Source organism: Pseudorasbora parva, chromosome 8 (genome assembly GCF_024679245.1).
Source record: "Pseudorasbora parva isolate DD20220531a chromosome 8, ASM2467924v1, whole genome shotgun sequence".
Classification (NCBI taxonomy): domain Eukaryota; kingdom Metazoa; phylum Chordata; class Actinopteri; order Cypriniformes; family Gobionidae; genus Pseudorasbora; species Pseudorasbora parva.
Genome location: NC_090179.1, coordinates 33,519,147 through 33,546,353, shown reverse-complemented (window position 1 = coordinate 33,546,353; position 27,207 = coordinate 33,519,147). Strand labels below are relative to the sequence as shown.

The 27,207-nt window shown below is 40.8% G+C and overlaps 1 protein-coding gene and 1 pseudogene across 1 annotated transcript in view; one reads left to right on the top strand and one right to left on the bottom strand.

Annotated features, from left to right (window-relative positions):
- The window catches only part of gbe1b (glucan (1,4-alpha-), branching enzyme 1b), a 188,468-nt gene that overhangs the window by 6,279 nt on the left and 154,982 nt on the right, over positions 1-27,207 (bottom strand). Inside the window, exon 15 of the mRNA XM_067450980.1 lies at positions 19,679-19,796. Within this exon, the coding sequence (XP_067307081.1) occupies positions 19,679-19,796 (118 nt within the window). The remainder of the gene's footprint in view (positions 1-19,678; positions 19,797-27,207) is intronic.
- Positions 2,595-2,711, top strand: LOC137085587 (5S ribosomal RNA; annotated as a pseudogene).

Genomic DNA, 27,207 nt, shown 5'->3' with positions numbered 1-27,207 from the left:
TTCTTTACTAATAGCCATTGAGCTAGTTTATCCAGACGCTATAAGTGTTAAAACAGCACTGCACCGTATTTAAGTCATTGTCATTCTTTTCAACACTAAAACAATGCAAATTGCACTTTCTATGCAAATTAGGCTCATTATATGTGCTTTATTCATAAAAGTCAGGCTATTTGCCTGCCGCAATAAACATTGTCTAATTGCCACCTACAGACAGCAAATGGAATTTTGATGGGAAATTCTGTGCAAATTATCGACATTATATCTTGCATAATTTCTTTAGTATCAAGATATTTTGTGGTTGCCTAACCGAGCCATGACTAACGGTAGTGTGGTCATTTCGGATGATACCGACCCTAATTCAAAACAGAGTAACCAATACAGCAAGAGAGACACCTATATGGGGTAACGCAGAGCTTTTTTTTTTTTTTTATCATATTAGATATATTTGAGTGTGTTGAAAGTTGTTATAATGCTACTCTGTAAAAAAAATATATATATATTATATTAAATATATATATTATATATTATGCCTTTTACTTGATGTACTGATTTTGTTTTAATAATTAAAACAAAAATGATTAAAAATATTTAGATATTAAAAAAAAACTAATAAAAGTTAAAACAAAATATAAAAACTAATTTCAAAAGATTAATAAAAACTATCATAGTATCACAATGATAATTAACATTAATACCACTTAATTTTATATTTTGTTATAATGTACATTGCCATGACATTTAAGTGTCATAAAACATTTTAGGTCCACCTTATTCCAAGCCGATATATTGCATACAATATTGAAAATTACTACATTTACAATTCATAATTACAACATTTCAGGGCATATAATAAGAACTGCAGAAAGGCTGTCTGGAGCCAAATAGCAGGTGTCTGAAGGCCTTGATGGCACATGTGCTTTATTGTGCTTATGTAAATATTCAACGGGCAGCTGAAGCACTTTCAGCTTCAAGGACAGTAAATCATTAGAACTTCTCTTTGTGATCAGCATGAAAGAAGTGTTTGAAAAGGGAACGAATGGTACAGGGCTGCCGTTTTGATGCATAAACAATTGGAAGATTTACGAGAAATACACTCAAATAGGAATTCTGCCATGTACAGTATCTCGAATCGTGAATTTCGACTGCTTCCCTGGAGCAGGTTTGTGAGGTCCAGAGTTTCAAGGAAGAATTGGAAAAGCCTTTGGGCACACGGCTTCAGCAGGTTGATGTACTGGCGAGCCGGATCAGTGCACATCATGCGCAAAACAAGCCTGATTCAAGCGCCTCGGGGAGATGTCGGAGTCTTATGATGACCTTCTGAAGACGGGCACATTGTGTAACCTTAAAACAAGAACACTCCAAAACAATCCGCTGCCTCTTTCTCCCCCTCAAATCCATGTTCTGCTGGCCTCTGGTGAATACGCTTACCGACTAAACTCTCACACACCTGTCTCTTATCTCGGCCCTTTTCAAGTGCTTCTTGACTGAAGCAAAGCAAGAAGCTTCGGCTGGATACTGATTTTGTGGTGCATGGACACTGAGATTGAGAGCAAAAAATAAAAATGCTTACATGATACACTACACATCCAGTAGTATGTAATTAAATCTATCAATATTAGATAAAAAGACAACAAATAAAGGGAATGCTTGGATGCTAGTGGACCGTGTACTTTTTAAATTAACAGTGAAAATAATTTGGTATGAGATGCTGGGAAATGATTGACATGCAGGTAATGCTGAACTCTTATTGTTCAGCAAAGCATGAATAGTGGATAATTCAGAATATATGAGAAATCAATAATTGAGTTACTCAAATATGTGAGAAAATATTTTAAAATTCTCCTATCATTTACTCACTCTTATGGCACCCCTGACTTTATGTACATGACTTTTTTTCTTCAGATAAGCACAAACATATTTTTTCCCAGTAAATCCATATAATGCCGTTGAATGGCTGCCGTTTGAAAACCCCCACATTGGTGATCCATAGAACCCCAGTGGATGAATGAATACCTTCTGAAGTGAAACAACAGATGTGTGTTAGAAAAATACAAATATTTTAAACTGCTTTAAACTATATGTCATTACTTCTGGTCTACTGTCATATGGTCGAACTGGAGGGAGGCGTTCACTCCATGTCGTAATTGCTATAAACTACAGAGCACTTGGAAAGTATTCAAAGCACTTCACTTATTCCACATTTTATTTTTTCCTAGCCTGACAAGCCAGACTCACATCAAGATGTTTGGTCTGGAAACGCACCATTGGCAGGGCTCAGTCCGAGGGGCGGGATAAACGGTTGTCTTTCAAAATCCCTCTGCACGCAATAGTGCTTCAACAAACCAGAGCAATGAAGGTGAAGCGGAGCTAGTTGACAAATGAAACTTTCGCCTTATCCGGTCAGGAAAACTCAGAACACATCTTCCCTTTTTAAGAATGAGTTCAGTGGCGTTCTTTGTTCTATTCTCAGAGAAAAGCTTAACTCCAAGTCTTCCAGAGTCAAGGCCAAAGCCGGTCCGAAAGACCGCCGTTCGCCAGCTTCTGTGTTTACTAGTAGCACACAAGCGTAACTCTGCCGTCATCATGTTAGCCATATCAGCAGCAATATCACCCTGTAGCCCAAGACTGGTTTCCCACTGAAGCTAAGCAGGGTTGAGCCTGGTCAGTACCTGGATGGGAGACCAACTGGGAAAACCAGGTTGCTGCTGGTAGAGGTGTTAGTGAGGCCAGCAGGGGGCACTCACCCTGTGGTCTGTGTGGGTCCTAACGCCCTAGTATAGTGATGGTGACACTATACTGTCAAAGAGCACCGTCCTTCGGATGAGACGTTAAACTGAGGTCCTCACTCTCTGTGGTCATTAAAAATCCAAATTCCCAAATTCCTTTGATTGGCCCTTACCAATCATGGCCTCCTAATAATCCCCATCCACTGAATTGGCTCTATCACCCTCTCTCCTCTCCACCTATCGCTGGTGTGTGGTGAGCGCACTGGCGCCGTTGTACTGTGTGGCTGCCGTCGCATCATCCAAGTGGATGCTGCACACTGGTGGTGGTTGAGGTGAGACCCCTGACATGAGTGTGAAGCGCTTTGGGTGTACAGTAGTACATTTGAAAGCGCTATATAAATGCCTCATTCATTCGTTCGTTCATTCATTCATTCATTCATTCATTCATTCATTCATTCATTCATTCATTCATTCATTCATTCATTCATTCATTCATTCATTCATTCATTCGTTCATTCATTCATGTTACGCCCCACCCACCGACACTATACACAATGTGATTGGCCTGACCAGAGTTTGGTTTTTACAGCTCAGAAGGTTTTGAAAGTTGCTAGTACTCCCAGAAGATTAGATTTGCTGCCGCTTGAGTGCGTCTAGATTTCTAGGCTCATTCTGTCCCCCTTGATTCTACAAACAATACCTCATAATGACAACGTGAAAGAAGTTTGTTTGAAATTTTACAAATTAATATATTATATATATATATATATATATATTTTAACTCACACGTACTAAGTATTCACCGCCTTTGCCATGACACTCAAAACTGAGCTCAGGTGCTTCTGTTTCCACTGATCATCCTTGAGATGGTTCTACAACTTGATTGAGTCCACCTGTGGTAAATTCAGTTGATTGGACATGATTTGGGAGAGCACACACCTGTTTATACAAGGTCCCACAGTTAACAGTGCATGCAGAGCACAAACCAAGCCATGAAGTTCAAAAATGTCTGTAGACCTCCGAGACAGGATTGTATAGAGGCACAGATCTGGGGAAGGGTACAGAAACATTTCTGAAACATTAAAGGTCTCAATGAAAGGCCTCCATCATCCATAAATTGAAGAAGTTTGGAACCACCAAGACCCTTTCTAAAGCAGGCTGTCTGGCCAAACTGAGTGATCGGGGGAGAAGGGCTTTAGTCATGGAGATGACCAAGAACCCGATGATCACTCTAATAGAGCTCCAGCATTTTTCTGTGGAAAGAGGAGAACCTTCCAGAGGAACAACCATCTCTGCAGTACTCCACCAATCAGGCCCGTATGGTAGAGTGGCCAGACATAAGCCACTCCTCAGTAAAAGGCCACCTGGAGTTTGCCAAAAGGGAACTGAAGGACTCTCAGACCCAGAGAAACAAAATTCTCTGATCTGATGAAAAAACTTCGCCTGAATGGCAAGCATCATGTCTGGAGGATACCAGGCACCACTCATCACCTGGCCAATACCATCTCTTCAGTGAGCATGGTGGTGGCAGCATCATGCTGTGGGGATGTTTTTCAGCGGCAGGAACTGGGAGACTAGTCAGGATCGAGGGAAAGATGAATGCAGCAATGTACAGAGACACCCTTGATGAAAACCTGTTCCAGAGAGTTCTGGATGTCAGACTGGGGTGAATGTTCCTCTTCCAGCAGTACAACAACCCTAAGCACACAGCCAAGATAACAAAGGAGTGGCTATGGGACAACTATGAATGTACATGAGCTGCCCAGTAACACTTGAACCCAAACATCTCTGGAGAGATCTGAAAATGGCTGTACACTGATGCACCCTATCCAAACTGATGGAGCTTAAGAGGTCCTTCAAAGACGAATGGGAGAAACTGTCCAAAATAGGTGTGCCAAGCTTGTAGCATCATACACAACAAGACTTGAGGCTGTAATTGGTGCCAATGGTTAATTAACTTTTTTAATACATTTGCAAAGGTTTCAAATAAACTTCTTCCACATTGTCATTATGGGGTACTGTTTGTAGAATTAATGGAAAAAATATGAATTTGATCCATTTTGGTTTTAAGCTGTAACATAACAAAATGTGGAAAAAGTGAAGCGCTGTGAATACTTTCCAAATGCACTGTATTATAACATCAAATGTTGCTCTTCTGGATAATAAACATAGATTAAAGTGTCTTTGTTGTTTCCATGGTTTCTACATCGGAAATCGAGGGTAACACGACTATGATGTCATTAATAGGCGACGCACAGACACAGTGTTCTGGTTCAAATTGCTTATTTCTCTGGATTTAAACATTTGAACTTGTCTTGGAAACATTTGGGATAATGTCAGTACAAGAGTCAACAAAATGTATAACATCGTTCTAGAGGTTTTTGGATACTTTATTCCAAAAATCTTACATATTGTACTTAAATAGTGAATATGTGTTCCCAATACTAAAGAGTTAGAAGTAAGCCCTTAATTTAAAATGATTAAGTTATAGGTCAAAAAACAGAAATTAAGTTTATGTTTTGATTTCGGTTGATGGTCACATGACTCACATAGGTAAACAGTCTCTGGTCCCACTTTATATTAGGCAGCCTTAACTACTATTTTCTTACAAACACCTATTGTTTCACTTCAGAAGACACTGGGGTCATTTGGACTTCCATCATTATTGCTGTGTGTGGGTTTTCATTGGTTGTGGTTTTCATTGGTGTGGTTGGTAGCCTTTCATTTGAATTATATGGACTCAAAGGGATGGATTTTATTTCCTAAAATAATTTTCCTTCATTTGTGTTTATCTGAAGAAAGAAAGTCATCCACTGTACATCGGGGATAGCATGAGGGTAAATAAATGCTGACGAATTTAAATTTTTAAGTGAACTATCCTTTTACGAAATGTAAAATGTACTTCACTAATAAAATCTCAGTTCAAAATAATTTTTATAAACACTAAAAACTCTGTCAGGAGGACGTGGGTGTTTTCTTCAAAGACAAACTCTACGAGATCTAAGAACTCTAAGTCAACTTTTTGTGGTTAATTTAAATGATAATAAATAATACAAAACTCTGCAAATTATACAATCTAGTACATGCATAGAGATGTGTTGAACAACTAGAAAGTTCACTGCTGGACATTATTCATATTCTAATTTAGTGAATTTCATGTTTCTGATGGAGGAGAGACTAAGCAGTCTTGTTAGCTCCGTTAAACCTCAAAAGGGATGATTCACAGGCATTTCGTAATTAGTGTTTCATGAATATCATTGGAATTCAAACAATCCATTTCATATGCAAAACCTTAGGAAACAGACGTAAAAGCGCAGACGACGCTCATACCAAATGGATGCTTGGGGCAAGGAATTCATATTTGTTCATCATTGCAAAGTGAAAGGGTGGAATTTTCCACTCGTTTGCTGTTCGCGCCTCCGCAGTCAGCCTGCCGCATACCTGCTTTAAGAGCGCGGTGTGTCAGCCTTTGCAACGCCTTCAGACAGCAAATGAGTTTATTGTCACTCATGGAAACGGAGGTGGTGAGCTGATGGACCCATTAAAGAGAAGAAACAGGAAAGAGGGAGGCAAAGTTTACGCACACTGTCGTCGACTTTGAAGCTGCTGCCCTTAAATAAATCATGGAAAAATTGAGCAGAAAGGGCCCTTACTGTGGCACCTGCCAACAAACACAATTATTAATTTCTATCTTATGCAGGTGTGTCAGCTCTGAGCTGCGTAAAAGACAAATATCAGATCGCAATATATGGCAAATACTGCTCTGTTGTCTGTGCGAGTCTCGCTTTATTCCCTGCTGGGAATGCTACTGGTCACACGCTTGTTAAAATAAACTTTGCGTTTGGCAGAAAATGGGTGGGAAGCGATACATAGGGGCTTCTGAATTAATAAAATGCTGGAAAGAAAGAAAAAAGAGAATGTGTAATTTTAGGGGTTTAATTGATGAAGGCTGTCTTAATGCAGCTGGGGCTTCCAGAGGAGATAAAAGAGGAGGTTTTGCACAGGGAGCAGAACGTCTTGGGAAGAACTCAGTGTACTTTAGATGATGGTGAAAGTACATAGGGTTGTGCTGCAAACTACATATTTTAAAAACCTAACAACTCTAAACAACAACTAATCAGAAGCACCATTAAGATCAACAAGAGCCTAAGGGCTTGTGCGCATCACTCTTAAAATAAAGGTTCTTCATTGGCTCATATGGTTCCATGAAGAACCTTTAAAGGAACTCTACGTATGTAAGAAATGTATTTCAATTAATCATAAAATGTGATGTGATCTACGAAAACCCCTCACATGGTGAAATTTGACCTTTTCCAGTTTTTGATACCAAATGAAAGCTGGGGTCAAAACAAACTTCACTTTTTGTCTGAAACAAAAGTTATGGTTATCTGAAGTCGGTGGTCACTATGATTTTTAGGAACAGAATTTTAAGAAAAAAACGGGTTTAAAAAACAAACTCTTTTTTTGCATAAACATGAAAATGCACTATACAAACTTAAATGGCTGTTCAAGAATGCTTTGGAATATAGACCTCAGGTTGGTCTCGTTTTAAAGAAGGCAGTTTATAAGTCAAATAAATTATGAAAATAAAAATATAAAAAAAGTTATACAAGTTTAGATTTATGAAAATGTAAAAATACATATTTTATAATAATATTTCATAATAATATGTATTTTACAAAACATGCTTTACTCTTGCTATGCTTTAACAAGTTGGGTTCCAAGTTTTAGGTTGATATATAAACAAATTTGCTTTGAGTGAGATTTTGTTTGGGCGCAGTACCAAACTTTTTCACTAAAATGACACCCAAGCTCTACTGACCATATAAGAGCGCCTCCATTTCTGGTTTGAGTGATCTAAATAATTTATTTCAAAATAAAGGTCTTTTACTGAATATAAAAATATGAAAACTAGCATTTAGAAGCTACATTGCACAACCAAGGGGACTAGCTAACGTTACCATGAAGAGGACAGCAACTTAATAAGTAGTAAAATACATTTTCTATTGTTTATCATGACATGGGCAGTCTCTGAACTTTGATCACCTGTTGTATGTTTAGATCGCATCGCAGCTGCGCTAGTGTATTGTACAAGAATAGCAAGCACAGCGCACCTGCAGCATAGCTAAACTAACTCCTCTTCAGTAACTTCTCCATCATCTGATCCTTCATCTTTGGATGTGAAATAATCCATTATATGATCGTTTAGGCCATCACCAGGATTAAGTAGAAGAGGCGAACGAGATCATAAAAGCGATCAGTTACTTCAGACAGTGTTGTGCTCCCAGTCCGCCATCTCACGATATGATAACGCAGTATTAAATAAATAACTTTGCGTGCCGTGGTTTACATATGACTGACAGGAAATGTACTTTGATACACCTTTATTGTTCATGAATTGGGTTTATTCTGATGGGTGAACTGTCTTTGTGGTGTTAAAAGAATGAAAACTATGGTGTTTTTTTTTTTGGGCTTTGCACCTCGCCGCTGGGCAGTCTTTTCAGCTTGCCGCTATAAATTGCTATTTTTCTGCACTAAACAACTGAATTTTGCCAAGCTATTCTTAGAAATGATAGACAAGATGTTAATGTTAATTACAAGATGTAATTTAATGAAAACCCAAATTTGACAAAATATTGACTTTCAACCTAACAGTTACCTATTCTTTGACCTAGCTTGAAACATTACAGCGCGACATCCGGCGGGTTTTCCCAGATCACAAATGTCCCTGATATGTCACTAGACATTAAGAAATCAAGTTAATTTCAAATACTTATATCACTGACAACAGTAATCCGGCCAGGGTATTGTCATTTAAAAGTTGTTGTTGAAGCCCTCAACTGATGTTGATGTTGACATGTTGTGTTTTGGCCTGAAGCTCCACCCTCCACCTATCGACCAATCACGGAGTCAGTGGCATCTGGGTTGCCAGCTCTGCTCTAGTTACCACAGCAACAGCTACAAACGTTCCTGCTGGATCCTGCAGCCAATCTGGCAACCTCGAGTCAGGGGGAGGGGGAGAGGGGGTACACCACTCTACAGTAATTTGTAAGTGATTGCAGTACCGGTTTTGGCCACAATCTTACATACACTTCCTTTAAGATCCATGGAACATTTCCATTCTATAAAAGGTTCTTTATAGTGAAAAAAAGGATCATAAGATTTTTAAAAAATAAGGGAAAAAAAAGGGTTCCTTTAGGAACTGTCCACTTAGAGGTTCTTTCCAAAAATGTTTTTTCTATGGCAGTGCTGTGAAACCTTTATTTTTATTAGTGTACGCTCAAACTGCTTTTGGGATCGACAAACGCTTTTACTTACGTGTCAAAATGTCCTATTCACACACCAACTTACAGTAGCGCCTCAAATTCTGTCTGTACGAGTGTGCAACGGGAGTCAAGCCCTTATTCTCTTACCATAGCGCCAGCGACTAAAGTGATATCAAAGACGGTGCCGAAAAAGTCGTATCGCTTTGGACATGAAGGGGAAAAAAGAGCAGCTAGTTCACCTGTCAAATCTTCATTAACCAAAATACGTTTATATCTGGGTGGCGAGCAAAGCATTTGAGTCGTGTGTAGAACACACAAGTGACAGGAACACATGAAAACCCAGAACACACGGTAGACACGCTTTTGTGTGCAAATACAGGGCTGACAACCATATACTGTTGCTGCGTCAACGTGACCTAAAGGTGATGATACATGGGGCAACTTTTTGAGCAATGTTGTTTGGGAATTTTCCCATTGAGAATGGGCAACACATTTCTTTATGGATACTTTAGATCATGGGCCCTGTGTCTCACCTTGATGGCAACATTGCTCATAAAGTTGCCCTGTGTATCATCCCCCTTAACTCTTTATATCATAAAATTAGGCCATTCTTGCTGTATTTATAGCCGCTACTAATCAAACGAGACCATAAACTGCTGATTCTATGGCACACAGATCTGGATGTGCATTAAAAGGATCAATATATTCAGAATAATGTATCACTATCAATTTCACAGGGTTCAGGTCATATATATTTAACTTCAGATCGGCGGCATACAGAACATTCATTAAGGGGGTAAATCTAAAAGCAATAAACATCACTAATAAAGCAGCACTAATAAGTAAATCTCCAGCACGGATCCTTGAAACTCTGAATATCAGTGCATAGAAATGATTCAATAAAGTAAAAAATGTTTAGCTTAGAATTGCTGCTGCTATTTTGAGTCAAAGGCCTTGAGATCTCCTCAACCCCTGAGGTATTCCAGAGTAGATGCACAATTAATAGCATGAAAATAATACAGCTGATAAATAATGCAGATTTTATAGATGCCTGTAACAGTATTGGATCACCTACTACTATATCAGATTGCGAATGACGACTGATTCCATAAGTCATTAGAGACTCACATGTGGCTTGATCAGGAGCATTTCACTGGATCTACTGAACGAACACACCCTTTCACTGAACGAGTCAGAGTTTTGAAACTGAATAAGAGCGGCACTGAACATCGGTATTGTGCTTAAACATTTATTTTAATTAGATATAAATTACAAATAATAATGAGACTTAATTTGGTCGACTCACTTGATGAAAAAGTAGAGTAGATGATTCAGTGACTCATTCATAACCAGTGTTATTTTAGTATCATTAAGATATTATATATTATATACATACATAGAGTCTTTCCTGGTAAATTACCAGTGAGAGCTCATGTGTGAACATAACCTTTAAAAAAAAAAACGGTAAATCGGTTCTGGTAATGAGCGCTGTATGAACATGTACGTGTTCCGAATGCACTAGCGAAAGAAGTCTGCTTTGGGGCAATTATAAAAGTTCTTATGGAGATGACATGATTACTCCACCCTGTCTCCACTAACATAAATTGGCTATACTTAATGTTGGATATATAAACCTGAAGAAGAACATTTTCAGTTAAAAATTATTTGTATAAGCAACTTTCACAATAAATGTATGTAAGCAGCCTACGTACTGCTTTAGTACACTGCCTTACAACCCCAGTGAGTGAGATAATGGGGACTATAGTGAGAAAACGTCTCAGGTTACGTATGTAACCCTAGTTCCCTGAGGGAACGAGACGCTGCGTCGAAACGCTGTGAGAACGCCTCTGCGTTAATGCGTCGTGAAGCGCCTGTAGAACCATTCCATCGGAAAAAAGATCGATCGTCGGCGTGATGACGTCATCGACCGGAAGCTATAAAACGTCCGTGAAAACAAACAGGAACTAACTTCTGATAAAGCCTGAAGTAAGTGATCACGGACACGCCGGGAGTATGGCAAAGTGACGCAGCGTCTCGTTCCCTCAGGGAACTAGGGTTACATACGTAACCTGAGACGTTCCCTTTCGGGGAACTCGAGCTGCGTCGAAACGCTGTGAGAACGCTTATACCCACAACGCCATAGGACCAAGTGTCTCGTATGTGTGAAGCCGAAGCGCACACGGTTACGAGAGTACCTGTGCCCCAACAGTAGATGCCAGGTCTAGTTCGTAGAACCTGACGAAGGTTAAAGGAGACGACCATCCGGCCGCGTTTACAAATATCGTGGAGGGAAGCCCCCGACAAAAGTGCTTTAGAAGCAGCCATACCCCTGGTTGAATGCGCCCGGACAGCCAGTGGAGACTGCTGCCCGGCCGCCTCATAAGCAAGTGAGATGGTCTCGACCACCCACTTGCTCATCCTCTGCTTAGATACTGGGGCCCCTTCTTAGGGGGCCCGAAACAGACAAACAGCTGATCAGTTTTCCTCCACAGGGCAGCTCTGTGGACATAGTATCTAGTGCTCTAACAGGGCACAGCAGATTAATCCTTCCTGGTCTGACGTCGTGAAAGGAGGAGGACAGAATGCTTGAAGAGTAATGGGGCCCCGTGGGCTCGTAGGAACCTTGGGGACATAACCCGGCCTGGGATGTAGAAATCCCCGGCGCAAACTCTAGACATGAGGGCCCTACAGACAGGGACTGAATATCTCTTATTCTTTTGAGAGATGAAATAGCCAAAAGGAATATAGTCCTGAGGTGAGGAATTTATCCGACACCTCCTACAAGGGTTCAAACGGAGGCTCGGACAAGCCCCGCAAAACACAGGCTAAGTCCCATGCTGGGACCCTCGAGTGCATAACAAGCCTCAACCTTAAAGTGCCACGGAGGAAACGTGTAATCAGAGGGTGTCTTCCCAAGACACTCCACCCAAAGGGACGTGGACGGCACCCAAGGCCGCCACGTACGCCTTTATTGTGGAGGGGGTCAACCCTGCCGAGAACCTTGCCTGCAGAAACTCCAGCACTGTACCAACCGGGCAGTTAACTGGGTCCCACTGGCGTTCTCTGCACCATGCTGAGAAAAGTTTCCCTTTCAGAGCGTACAGTTTCCTCGTGGACGGAGCTCTGGAGTGAAGGATGGTCTCTACGACCTCGGCCGAGAGACCTTCCTCTATGAGCCTAGCCCCCTCAGAGGCCAGGCCCACAGTTTCCACATCTCTGGGCGTGGGTGCAGGAATCTCCCGCCCGCCTGAGAGAGTAGATCCCTCCTGGTCGGAATCTCCATCGGAGAGCCTTCCAGGAAAGATATCAGGTCCGAAAACCATACTCGGGTCGGCCAGTACGGAGCCGCTAGAAGTACCTGGGCCCCGTCCCGGCGTACCCTCTCCAGAACTCCTGGAAGCAAGACAATCGGGGGGAAGGCGTACAGAGGTGGCCTCGGCCACCCCTGTACCATCATGGCATCCAACCCCAGCGGGGCTGGATGGGTCAGAGAAACCACTGCGGGCAGTGAGAACTCTCCGCCGAAGCAAATAGCTCCCATATACCTTCCATAGGAGCTCCACCACTCCTGGGTGGAGTCTCCATTCCCCGGGCCTCGGCCCCTGCCTCGACAGGCTGTCTGCTTCCTGATTCCGGACCCCCGGGATATATACTGCTCTGACTGACAGCAATTTCCCTTGGGCCCACAGGAGGATCCGATGTGCCAATTTGTCCAACGGACGGGACCTCAGACCCCCCTGGTGATTTATATAGACGACCACCGATGTGTTGTCTGCACATGGTGGCCCCTGAGGTCGGGCAGGAACTGTTTCAATGCAAGAAACACTGCGAGCATCTCTAGCCGATTTACGTGCCAGTGCCGCTGATGTTCCTGCCATAGACCCTGGGATGAGCGACCACTCATGGTCGCCCCCCCAGCCCGTGAGAGAGGCATCTGTCGTTAGCGTTACGCGACGAACATGAGCCCCTAACACGGGACCCTGAGATAGAAACCCCGGGTTTTCCCACATGACCAGAGCACGTAGGCATCGCCGCGTGACTGTGATCGTGCGGAGCGGATTTCCCCTCGGGGAGAATCCCTTTGTTTTGAGCCACCACTGCAGTGGCCTCATGTACAGTAGGCCAAGAGGTATTACATTGGACGCTGCTGCCATGAGACCTAACAGTTTCTGGAACTGTTTCACAGTGACGGCCCGGCCTAGCTTCTGTTCTTTGGCTGCTGCCAGGATCGATGCTATGAGTGTTGGCGATAATTGCGCCCGCATTATTACCGAGTCCCAGTTCACACCTAGAAAAGTGGTTCTCTAAGCCGGAGAAAGCACACTCTTCTTGGCGTTCAGCCTCAACCCCAACTTCGACATATGCGCGAGAACAGCATCTCGATGCTGAACCGCCATCTGCTCTGTATTCGCTAGAATCAGCCAGTCGTCGATATACCTCAGTATGCGGATGCCCTGTAGACGCAACGGCGCCAGTTCTGCATCCACACACTTGGTAAATGTGCGGGGTGACAGTGCTAGACCGAAAGGAAGCTAATGTCGGGCGTAAGCCCCATCCTTCTTCGGCACGATGAAGTAACGGCTGTAAAACCCAGACTCCCTGCTGGGAGGGGAAACCCTCTCTATAGCCCCTTTTTGCAGGAGTGTCTGTACTTCCTGTACCATTACCAGAGCCTGCTCCGGGCCCACCTCTGTAGGTAGGACACCGCTGCAGGACCCAATGAGATATATTCGATTGACGTTTCCACTCGTCTAGAGAATTTACTAAGGGAACCAGCCTCTCGAGGCTGGCCTCTGGTGTACTTTGAGCAACAAGCACAGTGCCCTGAAGCGGCGGACCGGCAGGGAACGACTGACTTGACTGCTCGGGAGCCCCCCAAAGGGGGAGCGGACCACCCTCGAGTGGCCCACGGGGACCGCCTGCGCCCCGTCATTGCGGCGGGGTTGGCCGCGTGGCCCCCAGAGGGCGCTGCAGGACAACGGGTACCGTAGGCAGAGGTAAACACCGTTTCCCTTCGGAGGGGACTACCCTCAGCGTCCTTTTGTTTCTCCTGCCCTCCGAGGAGGGGGCGGCCCACCCTCAGGTGGCCCGCGGAGACCGACTGCGCCCCGGCATTGCGGCGGGGTTGGCAGCGCGGCCCCCAAAGGGTGCCGCAGGGAAAACGGGTACCGTAGGCAGGGGTAAACACCGTTTCCCTACGGGGGGAACCACCCTCAGCGTCCTGGCGCTTCTAGCGTCAGGAACGCTTCGACGAGGCCTTCTTGGCGATCAGGACTGTCCTCAGATCAGCCCTGCCCCTCGAAGGCCTCGTCTGAGAGCGCCGCCCCTCGTCCCCGCGCTGAGGGGGAGTTCGGGTGGCGACGCTCTGTTTTTGTTTTGCCCTGTGCGAGGCGCTCGTACTCGGCTTGGGCTGCTTGATGTCAGCAGCAGCCCCAGGGACCTGGACCCTGAGAGGGAGAAACTGCTTGAGCGCCGCAGCTTGCTTTTTGGACTCCTGGAACCTCTCGGTGACAGTATGGACTGCGTCACCGAAGAGGCCTCCAGGAGAAAGCGGCGCATCCAGCAGAAAAGCTTTCTCCCTCTCTTTGATGTCAGTGGGGTTCAACCATAAGTGCCTCTCCGTGGCCACCAGGGCTGCCATAGAGCGGCCCACACATCTGGCCGTCTCTTTGGTGGCCCGGAGAGCTAAATCGGCAGAAGAACGAAGTTCCGTAATAATATCTCCCCCCACTGCATCGCTACTGTCCAGATCCCTCAGCAGGTCAGCCTGGTATGCCTGCACGATTTCCATAGTGTGCAGGCATGCAGCCGCCTGACCCGCTGCCGAGTACGCTTTGCCCACCAACGCCGACGTTGTTTTTAGAGGTCTGGTGGGCAAAGACGGGGCTTTAAGGGACGATGCCGAGGAAGGCGAGAGATGGCTCGCGAGCGTCTCTTCAACCTTTGGCATCGCCCCATACCCATACTGTTTCAGCCCAGCGATGTTACTATAGACCGAAGTCTGTGGGCTGAAAACGCGGTATGATGCCGGTCTCTTCCACGATCTTGCCACCTCAGTGTGCAAGTCGTGAAAGAACGGCAAGCCCCGCCGCTGAGGCTCTGAAGCGCGAGAAGGCAGGAATCTCTCGTCTAATTTACTTGCACGTTTACTTCCTGCCTCGTATCTCTCGGTTGGCCAGTCGATGTTAAGCCTGGCCACCGCTCGCTTCAGAACCTCAACGAGCTCCTCGCATGCAGGGGACTGAAGTGGCGAGTCTTCAGTCTCGATGCTTTCAACGTCCACCTCCTCAGAGCTGGACAGATGAAGCACCGGCGACTCTCTCGGGGGGGAAGAAACCGCCATGCGTGCTTCCATGCCCCGAGAAGAGCCGCTGGATGGTGCAGGTGAGGGCAGAGATAAGGCAGCGCCCGTCTCTAACCCCTCTGCAACATCCAATTGTGATCCCCACGACTGCAGCCTCTGCTCCGCCTCGGCGGCAGTGGGACCAGAGCCGCGGGGAACACGAGCCGAGGCACCCTCCTCAAAGAGTGCCCGGCGGGAGCGCAGCGTTCTCAGTGGCATACGCTCACAGTGCTCGCAAGCAGCCCCCTCGAGGGCTGCCTGGGCATGCTGCGCTCCCAAGCAGGCTACACAAAGAGAGTGTGTATCCCCACTCGTGATGTAACGTGGGCAGGGATGAACACAACTCTTAAAACTGCTTTCACTCGCCATAATTCTCTATCTATTTTATTTTCTCTTTGTTTTGTTAATATATATGAAATATTTAACAAAAAGGGTGGAAAAACTCTTCAATAGACAGACAAAAACACCAAATAGACAGACAGGTTCACACAGATCGCTTGCTGAAGGCTCAGAAGCTAGTTCCTGTTTGTTTTCACGGACGTTTTATAGCTTCCGGTCGATGACGTCATCACGCCGACGATCGATCTTTTTTCCGATGGAATGGTTCTACAGGCGCTTCACGACGCATTAACGCAGAGGCGTTCTCACAGCGTTTCGACGCAGCTCGAGTTCCCCGAAAGGGAACTCACTAGAAAGACACAAAACAAACTAACAATTCTGGAAAGTATGTACAAGGCAAGAAAGCAGAGAAATATTTCGAAATGAAACTGTTAGAATGTTTGGTAGACCTTCTGTTTATTCTCTGAAATTTTCTGGGGACCCCTTACAGCCTTCTGGAGGTCCCCTGGGGGTCCCTGGACCCCGGTTTAAAAACCCCCGTGTTAGATGGACATTTTTGACCTTTGAGCCATGTCTCGCAGCTTTGCCAATGTGTATCGCTCGAGACCTTGGCTTCTTTTCCATTCATCAGCGCTGCAGCTCTGCAGTTGGATACTATCATGTGTGTCTTGTGTTTTCAAGAGCAAAAACGCATTCTGTTTGATCCCATTATCACTCAGATGTCAAATAAATGCTGTCAAATGTACTGTCATTTGCTGTGTGACATTAAGCTATAGACATTAACAGAGAGCTCAGGCTACAATGTTCTTCTGCAAGACGCATGCAGATTTGTTTATTAACCGTCAAACTTTACATAGCGTACCTTTAACTAGAATAAACTATAATAAACGTGTTCCACATACTGTTTTTTGACGTTTATTATAGTAATTTATTATAGTAATAAGTTATTATAGTAAACTGCATGGCCACATTCACACAGCAAAAGAAAAAAACTGTTGTCAGCCCTGTATTTGAGTCCTAAGTTTACACACAGTTCAGATATTTATGGGAGTGACAACTGCATTCTATAACCGAACCCTCTTACCATTAAACTTTTTAAGATTCACAACACAATTCTTGGATTGAGAATGAAACTGCACAGCTAGTCCTCTGTCACGTCATACAGTAAAAGAGAGCCGCTCTGCACTGCACAAACACGCGTCGACTGTGTGTTTCGGGTTTTCATCTGTGGCTTTGGTAATTTACACCTACGGAGAGATGAGCTGTGTGTCATCTGAAGTGTGTCAGTTTTAGATCCAGTCATCCAGTTACACTTTTTGGTGTCTTCAGCCCTATTCGGACGGTAATTGTTTCTCATGTGGAGGTCCGTGAAAATAAATTTGCATGCCACCTCAGTGATAAAACTCATGCGGTCGGATGACGATTTATTCCTGGTGGAGGAGCGAGTTTTGTGATCCTGCGCACCTTTTTTTTTTCTCTCTCCCTTTTGAGTGGTGATGAAAGATTATTCTTGTAAATACTTTTCAGCATTTCAGTAGTAAAAATGTAGGCTAGATATTTAAAATGCATCCAAATTAAATGCAAAGATATGGTGCAGGGAAATGCAAAGATATGGTGCTCCACAGGGGTCAAAAAGGATATAAATAGTTAATTTTGAAGCAATCTTTTCTTGAAAACTCAAAGATGTGGATTCGGACGGCAATTAAATCACCACACGGCCTTGGTGTTTGTCAAAAAACAGTAGGTCATCCGGATGGGGATTTTTACGCGGGTGGTGGGAGAAAAACACTGACATTCTGGATTCGGGTGGCAATAAAATCACTGACTAGCCCATGTAAAAGATGAAAATACCTTAGGACCCCATGAGAAACCGTCCGAATAGGGCTTTTGCTATCTTTCTTTTCACCGTAAGGAAAAGAGCAGTGTGACCAATCTTCAAAATATCGTCTTTTGTGCTCCAAGGAAGAAAATAAGTCAATGAGATGAGGGTGAATTTATCATATTCATGAAATCAGTCCATTAATTTGGTCCCATGCTGTCAAACAACTAAGAAAACAAGCATCTTTAATTTGACACCTTTTACCTATAAGCTCAAGATTGTTCCACACGCTCTGCTTAACAATTACAAAACGATGTTGACAGGACAAGTCAGCAAAACGGAAAGTTTGCTTTTGAATTTTTATGGATCTTATTAAATCGTCAGCAGGCCCTTAGGTGAGGAGGTGAGGAGACAAGGGGGACGAAAAAAGAAAAGAGGAGAAAACTGGAGGGGTGCTAAAAAGCGAGGGAGGAAAGACTTGCATCACATGCTACAGCCTGAAACAGGGGTTTTAAATTTCACATCATGCATTTAATTTCAATAAGGCCTCTGGAAAGGGAATACACTATATGAGGGCTGGAACCCAAGTGATAGAAGAACTTATCTGATAGAGAAACGTGACTCGCTAGATCAACTGAACTATGACTACTGCAGATAGTGTTGCACTTGACTCCAATTTATTACTGGTCTGATAAAGTGCCTAATACATTAAAGGAGCCTAAATACCAGGAACATTATATAGCGACTGCATGATTTGAGGTGTTTACATGCATTACCCGGGTAATGCATGGTCGAAAATGTTGTACATTGCTCTAGTTCAATCACAAACTCTTGCCTTGAGCTTCAATGAAAGCTCTTTCAGTCTTCAAACACTTGTCAGGAGGAGTTTTGCAAAAGACAAATTCTCAAAGCTATGGTATATGGAATAAGGATGTAATTTTAGTTTTCTTTCATATGTCTCGTTTGTTATACGGTTACTAGTGTAAACTTTGTGAAAATGCTTGTCTTTATGGTATATTTGTGTCTTTTATGAAATTGTATGTCTACAAATTGTGTATTAGAAATTGTGATTTAACCTTTTTGATTCCAAGGCTGTACTATTTTCAAAGGCCCCATGACTTTTCCAGCTGTTCAGAATTTACTAAATAAGTATCCCCCCCCACACCCCACACACACACACACCCCAGTGAGTCTTAGTATTTTTGTCTTGTTTCTAGTCCAAACAATCAGTCCAATACAGTCAAATTCTTAAAAAAAGAAGAATTTACTAGACAAGCAAATGTTATTGTCTTGTTTTGGGAAAAAATAACTCAGAAAGCTGGTTTTCTGTTTGAATTAAGATTATTTTTCTTCCCCCATTGGCTGATTATTTTGCTTATTTTAAGCAAAAACTCTTAATTTTGAGTTATATCTTCCCAAAACAAGACAATAATATTTACTTGTCAAGTAAATGTTTCTTAATGTAAGAATTTTTAGATATTTTGACTAGAAACAAGGCAAAAATACTAAGTAAGAAAGGCATTTTTTTGCAGTGTATTAATTTACATAAGTATTCCAGGTCTAGTAGAAATCACACTTTTAAAATCTTACAGACCCAGGTTTTTCAAGAAATGTGTTGTGAGTTCTGAAAATCAGAGATCAGAAACATTGCTGAGAACCATTGGTGTAAATGTCCATTGTGTAATTCATATTATTCAAACTACAGTATTAAGAAGAAGAAAAAAAAGAAAACGGCACGGCTCATTTTAATCATAGACCTGCTTCTCAGTCTAACTCCAGCTGCATCCGATCAGTATTCATTTATTATATCTAATAATCATGTATTGAAGACTATGCCTATTATTTAATTTCTGAATCTCTGCTTGAACACCTGATACTGTACTGCAGTTAGATACACGAACAACGCTGTTTGCTTGATTTGAAGCTTTGTTCAGGTTTAATTTGATGTAGTGTTTGTAATGTGTTTATTTAATCTTGGTCATTAAATGAGAATTTGTTGAGTTGTTTTTAATTACTTGGACAATGTTTACTTAATGAGAAATGTGTAAAGGCTACAATTGTTTTGATATAATATAATTTTGTTTTCTTTCTGTGGTACTGAGGATTACATTTTCTCTCCACAATCAGCAAAGAAAAATGTTCAATGGCATATGGTTCATGCTAAAAAATAGTATTGTGTGCATACCATCATAGAGTTGGGCCGATCGTTGAATCCCATTGGCTCAGTGAAGAAATCGGTGTTGTGGTCCAATCTGCCATGGCCTCCATACTGGATTTCATCCGAGTCTAGTTTGATCTTGTATCTGGAGCAAAGTGTGTTAAGGAACCAAAGAAGAGATACTGGAGACAGAACTTTTGAGAAGGAAAAAATTTATCATTGACATTACAGTAAAATGTGCTCTTTTCTTTCTTAAAGGGATAGTTCACCCAAAAAGGAAAATTACCCCATGATTTACTATACAGATTACCAGTCTTGGTGTATATGCACTGTTTTGGGCTTCAATTGTTGGGCCATTTTAAAGATTGGATTGGCCAGGACATCTTTTAATTAGGGATGCACGATATTTGATTTTTGCCGATATCCGATATGCCGATATTTTTCAGCTCATTTTGGCCGATGCCGATACCGATGCCGATATATGTTTATTTTTTCCCTTTGTTTGGAAACAACACCATTTTGAGCAAAAACAATTTTTTTTCATTCTGGTTTCAGATTTCTGAGGTCTCCTTAATAAAAGGATTCTTGTTGAAGATAAATACATTTTAATAAAGTTCTTTTTATGATAAGAGTATATTAAAAGCTCTGAAAATAACAATAATAAAGTCAGTAATTTTTCACCCCAGGTGCAGCTGTAACCTTAATATTGTATTTTTGGATTTAACGTTTGTGCACATGAAGTGGGGGTGGCATGACATCCATTGATGCTGTCTTTTAATTCTACAATTATTGTAGAGCTCCTTGGATTATTTTTCATCATCCATTTCATAAAATTTTATTACAGATTAATACACTGTATATAAAAGTATTTAATTTACAAGTGTCATGCTTGTGATTTATGACATCATTACTGATTTGTTTATTCTGAACAAGAAGTAACTTCAATTTATTTGTGTATTCTACTTTTCATTGTATTAGTGTAACAACAGCGCACCCACAACATGTATAAATATATAGCGGTCTAGCTGGAGGGCACTAGGACCTGGAGGAGCTTCTGCTGCTGTGGAGGCTGCCGCACGCGCTAGAGAGTCAGTAGTATATTCCTGCACAACCGGAGGCTGCAGTTTCAGGACCCCAGTTTCAGGACCGCAATTCTAGGACCCTCGTTTTTTGTGACAGCACCACCTACAGAACTGGATGATATAGCGGTGTGCTGCAGTTTCAGGACCTCAGTTCTATGACCCATGTGGTTTAGTTAGTAGCCTACATAGTATAAAGATATTTAATCTCAGGAGTATATTTTATGTGATTTTTTTTTTAATTCAAAATGCATCAGAGGTTAATTACAAAGTGTGTAATACCTGCTTTGAGTCACAATTTTAAATTTAAGCACATTCATTTACATAAAATAAAATTTTAAAATGTATATCAATCTTTAAAAAAAAGTTGAGTACCTTAAAAATCTTAGTTTCTTGAATTATACTGTATATTGATTAACCTCCTTAACTTTAACTAATTAGTTCATTATCAGGTAAAATAATGATGGAATCAGTATATGCAGTCACTAAATTACAGTCAGATATTTTAAAGATTGTACAGAGGCAAGACAAGACTCAAGAATGTTTGAAGAATATATATTTATGTCGGTTTTGCAATAACAACAGCACCAAAAAGATATATATATGATTTAACACTTGTGCACTGTTGGAGTTGTAGAGAGAGAAAGGCAAACAGAATATTAATGTTACTCATGTCTAATTCCAAACTCCAAATTTGTAGTATATAAGAGCAATACCCACCAATTGAGACCATGGTACTATACAGTTGAAGCTGCATACAGTGTGAGGCAACTATTGTAAACATTTCTTACTTAGCTAAATGGATGATGACTTTCAGTCATTATACTAATCTGGTGAACATGGTAGTTTTGATAAATAAGCCATGACACAAAATGAACTGTAGATGATAACATACATTCAATAAAATACTGCACAATTTATAAAAACCAGCAAGTGTTGAAAATACAAATATATATTGTTATAATACCCTTCTATTTGGAAGCGCTCCATCAAAAGAAGACACCACCACTTTCTAATGAAAGCCATGTCCATCTGAAAGATGTGTGACATTGACAGATACTATATAAGCATATACTTATATAAAATAAAAAAATAAAATAAAAAAAAACAACAAAAAAACACTGAGACTCTAAAATTAACATGGCAATCCTGCAGTCATTTTCACAGTGATGGCGTGGCAATCCCTAAAAGCAAAAAAAAAAAAAGGTAACATAGGCTACATGTCAAAAGCCATTGCCATCTCGGTTACATTATGAAATCTACATGATATGCAGAATGGAATATAATAGTATTTCTTTGAAGTAGCTAAATATATATTTATTAATCACTGCAATATTATGCCCAGTCTTTTCAGTCCAGCTCCAAGGATAATAAAAAAAAAATTGTGCAAGATTCATACAGAATTATTATTATGTTTTTAATTAAATGAATCATTTTAATCTTTTTAATCCTTCGCAGCAAAAGTACAGACTATAAGAACGTAGCCAAAGTATAAAAGGTTGAACTTGTCAAACATTATGCATCATTTAGACAGACTAATATTGTAGTGCAACCAGGCAGTCAGAGCAGTTATGTAAGAATATTTTATTCTTAACTATGGTAAAACAATGATTATTCAGGAAGTTTCCCCACTAATACAGTAAGCTACAGGTAAATCACACACCCTTACATCAATATGCATTTGTCATCTTTTTAAGTTTAATAATGTGCTGGCTAGATGTATTATAGTCATTAAAAATCGAAAAGGATTTAATAAATCATGGCCACGCCACGATCAAGAACATCATAGTAACTAATAAAACTAGCACACAAATTCTTAATTCGTGTGAATTTATTCTTAATTCATAGTTAGCAGCTCACTTTAGTACATTTTGTTTTTCGTTTAAACGTTATAAAATAAAACTTGATTGAATATCGGTACTTACAGTCTGATCAGTGTCCATCGTCCATCTTAAATTAGTGTTTTGGTGATTCAATTCGGTAGGTGGTGCTGTCACAAAAAACTAGGGTCCTAGAACTGGGGTCTTAGAACTGGGGTCCTGAAACTGCAGCCTCCGGTTGTGCAGGAATACCCTTCTCTAGAGAGTGGGGAGACGCGATTGGGCTTGTTTTGGGTTCGTTTTGTTGTGAAAACGTGGCAAATCTGCTGCTGACGGTCACGTCCTTCTGTGCGTGCATTCAGAAATTCAAGGCAGCATTTAAAAACAGTCAATATAAATCACTGTACATGCAATGTATTTTCTTGTTTTCACTTGAAGAATGACTGCAGTGCTGACATGGTCTCATCTGTAGCACTCCTTGCACACGTGAGTTATTGCAGGCGCATATCAACACGTTATCATATCGGCAAGGCATATCGGCATAATGTTTTCATATCGACCGATGCCGATTTTTATATTTTAAGCGTTTATCGGCCGATTCCGATGTCGTGCCGATAATATCGTGCATCCCTACTTTTAATATAATTCCAATTGTATTCGTCTGAAAGAAGAATGTCAGTGTACAACTAGGATGACTTGAGGGTGAGTAAATCATAACCCTTAACCCTTACGAGGGACAAAGTATCATTTGAGGGATCTGATAAACCCATGAGCCCATCTAGTTATCAAAAGGCTTACACCAGATGGTCTTAAAAGGATAAATGAACGTTCTGTAGTCATTTACTGAAAGCAAGCAACCATCTTCATGGTGTCCACTCTAAAATATTCTGGATGTGAACAGGTTGTCCACTTTCAAGTTCTTCTGCTTGTTGGAAAGCAGAGGAGCACTGCAAGTCAACAGCACTGATTGCTTTGAGCTCCTCCGAGACAACGACACACATTTGTCCCATATAAACACACGCAGCAAAACCGATGAGCCACCACATCAACAATTCCAGGCAGAATTATTTATCCATTTCAAAATATTAATAATGTATTCCATCAAAAAATGTTTCAAACAACACCAATCGTGCACACACACAATTTCACTCTGTCTGTGCTACACTGACTAAATTAAATATTAAAAAACGTAATTGCCTAGACTCATGACCGGAATAAGAAATATCTTTGACAGAGAGCATAAAAGAATAATGAAGACACATTTTGTGGAAAACTGGAAATCTGTTTCATGCTTTTGTGTTTTAAATTTTGAGTAATACACCTCAAAAAGCGGACAGATGCCTTGAAAACTCGCAATTTCAGGTGCTAAAACTTCCTGAACATCTGGATTGCCTCATAGAATTTCATTATAAGTGCATTAATGTTGAAATCATTATCTGTGCTAATTGAGAGCATGTCACAAATGCTATTAATAAAGCTAAACTTGTAAAAATAATTATTTAAATTATTTCTATAAAGTGTCATATTTTTCAGTTAAAGAATAATAGGGGGAAATAATGTACGGTTGAAAACTGGTTAAAATTACATTGCCTTGCCCAATTGTAAAAAAGGCAGAGAAGGTTACTGCATTTTGAAAAAAGATTTCTAAAACCTCTTTGTCCACGAATAACGTGCACTGATGAGTTGTGCACAGTAAGATCAGGGACATTAATTAAAATAAATAGTAAAAAAAAAAGTTATTTAAAAGTATTTAAATAATGAAAAAATGGATAGGTGGTTTTCAACCAGGGAAACAGGGATACACATATAACAAAAACTATTTCTAACATTTAATTTTTGAGTAAGATTTTAGAAAAAAAGTTATGGCAACAGCTTAATTTTTAGATGAATATAATGTTCGGGGGAACTATGAGTCAGGTTTCAGACAAGAACATAAAACGAAAACAGTATTATTAAAGGTGTCATGAACTGGCTTTTTTTAAAAAAATACTGTTGTCTGAGGTCAACTTAGGATGTTTGCATGGTTTTTACATTCAAAAACTTCATACTGAATAAGTAATAGGCTATTCTACCCTGGTTTTGAGGCTCTCTCCTGGAATGCTCGTTTTTATGTTTTTATGGGTGTTCCGCACTGATGAATGCTCACAGCTAGGATTGGATAATATTTGCATTTTTAATGAGTGTCGGCTCCCCCCCGCGAGTACAATAATAGACTGTTTTGAAAGCATTCGGGGAAACGGCAACCGGAATGATTCGCCCAGCTCGCAAAATATCTTTATCAAACAAACACAATGATTTCTCTCTCATTCACTTGCAATTAATTGGAATGTCATTTTTTTTATTACTTGGCCCGCCCCATCGTTGAATATAACTGCGAAGCCTGTATCAACAAATCCAAATCCACTCGTTTACAAACAAATCTGTGGTGAAGTGAAGGAACAGACGTGCAATGTCTTCCCACGTGAGCTGGATATTCATTAAATCCATCAAATCCATGCATTCTTAATATTGGAATCTGAATGAAGCTTATGCGGCATGTTTATTGCTTGGAAGTTCGATCCGGTTTAGCTCCAGGTAGGCCTACATTATTTATCAGGCAGGAGCTGGTGGGCATGGCTACAGAATCAGGCGTTCTTCTTCTTCTTTTGAGGCGGTGTTTCACCACACGATGACATCAAGGTGTGGCATATTCTGAGAGCGATCGTTTGGTGGGTTTGGTGTCAATAAAAGTGTTCCTTTGACTAAGAAGGAAGTTTTTAGCTCTGAAACTGACAGGATATTCTTATTTTACCATGACCCTTTACATATAAAAACCTAAGGGAAAGTTGATTCCTCAATTCATCACCCCTTTAAAGTAAATAAATGATCTGAGATTAAATAAGGATACATGTAATTCAACATGATTGATCAAAGTGTTCCTATAAACAGACTGGAACAGCTTGTAGGTTTTGAAATGTTACATGGTGTTTCTGATTATATAAAATTATACATTTCAGTTGAGTTCAAAGACACTGTTGTATTATAGAGTTTGTCTGACTGTCTGTCCAGCATTGTAAAGTAGATGAACGCAATGAATCAAAACTGAAATTCTTATTGTGGGCCCAAAACATGAGCGGGAGAGGAGAGAAGCTGGATTGGGTTCCTTAGCCCTAAAATATAAGAAAGTAGTAAAGAAACTTTTTGACTCTAACCTGAGTTTTAAGTCTCATATTAATAAAGTGACAAAAACTTGCTTTTATCATCCGAGAAATATTGCCAAGATTTGTCCTTTTTATCTTTGGATGATGCTAAGAAACTCACCCATGCTTTTATCTTCTCTCATCTTTAATATTGTAATGCTATGTATACTGGCTTGCCTAAGAGTTCTATAGTAAAGGAACAATGGATACAAAATACAACAGCCAGAGTACTAATGAAATGAAAAAGGAGAGAGCATATTACACCAGTTTTAATGGAATTACATTGGTTACCAGTTCATAAAAGGATTGATTTTAAGGTTATTTTATTGCTTTATAAAACACCGCATAATCGTATATATCAAATATATATTGATATTGCGGTCAAATTATTGCCAATTTCTTTATTTTACTTTGTAAACCTTTTATAGTTGTTCTTGAATATTTTTCATATTGACATGTTTGAAATTGTATTATTTGTTTTTAAGACTGTGAGGCACTTTGTGTTGCATTATGAAAATTGCTTATTATTATTATTATTATTATTTATTCATATAACTATCCACAGTTAAATACACAGTTATTTATATAATACAGAGTAAATAAATAGGTTTAGTTAGTTTTTAAAAAAGGGAGTCAAAAATGTATTAACTACTATTCCGCTGGCAGTTAAAGGGATGGTAAAACATTCTTTCGAAGGCTTGATTGTGTTTGTGGGGTGAACTGTAACATGTATTAATTCCTTAATTTTTTTAAAATTGCATTATTTTTCATATATATTTATTTGACCTTTATTCTACACTGCTCTTTCCCTCCTTGTAAAAACGGTCTGATTGTTTCCGGGTTCTATGAAGCCGGCCCCTCAAAAATACACAATGGGCTCAGATTGTTTAGCTGGCCCAGCTGTGTTCTGTTTCGCTAACTGCCTAGTGCTCGTGTTTGTTGATCTGTAAGTTATCACGGGCTGTGGGCGGGGCGCGCCATTATGTGTTTTCAACACTGACATGGAGTCGGAGCCTGCTGGATTTACAACACAAGATCATCCACTTCACCTGATATATATAATGTGAAATTACAAGAGGGAACAGGGTAGAAAATGATTGTGTTAGTTGATCGGTAAATTTATCATGGGCTGTGGGCGTCCGTGTTACTGTTATATGTTTAAAGTCTGACTGAGATGGGGCATGCTGTATTTACAACCTAAGATCATCCACTTCTCCTGATAGACGTGACATTTTTGAAATTGTGTAATATAATGTTGAAGTGTATGAAATTTAAAATAAACATTAAAAGACAATGAGCTCAGCCAGTCTCTCACTCACTCAGTCTCTGGCTCAGCACCAGATCAACGGCATTTTACGAACTATTACAGGAAAACACATCAACGAAAAAAATAAATCATACTTACAGGTTGTGGCCTGTAAACTGCTTCTGTTTTTAAAGTTGGAACTGCTCCATCTTGCAGGACAAGCCGTTGTGCG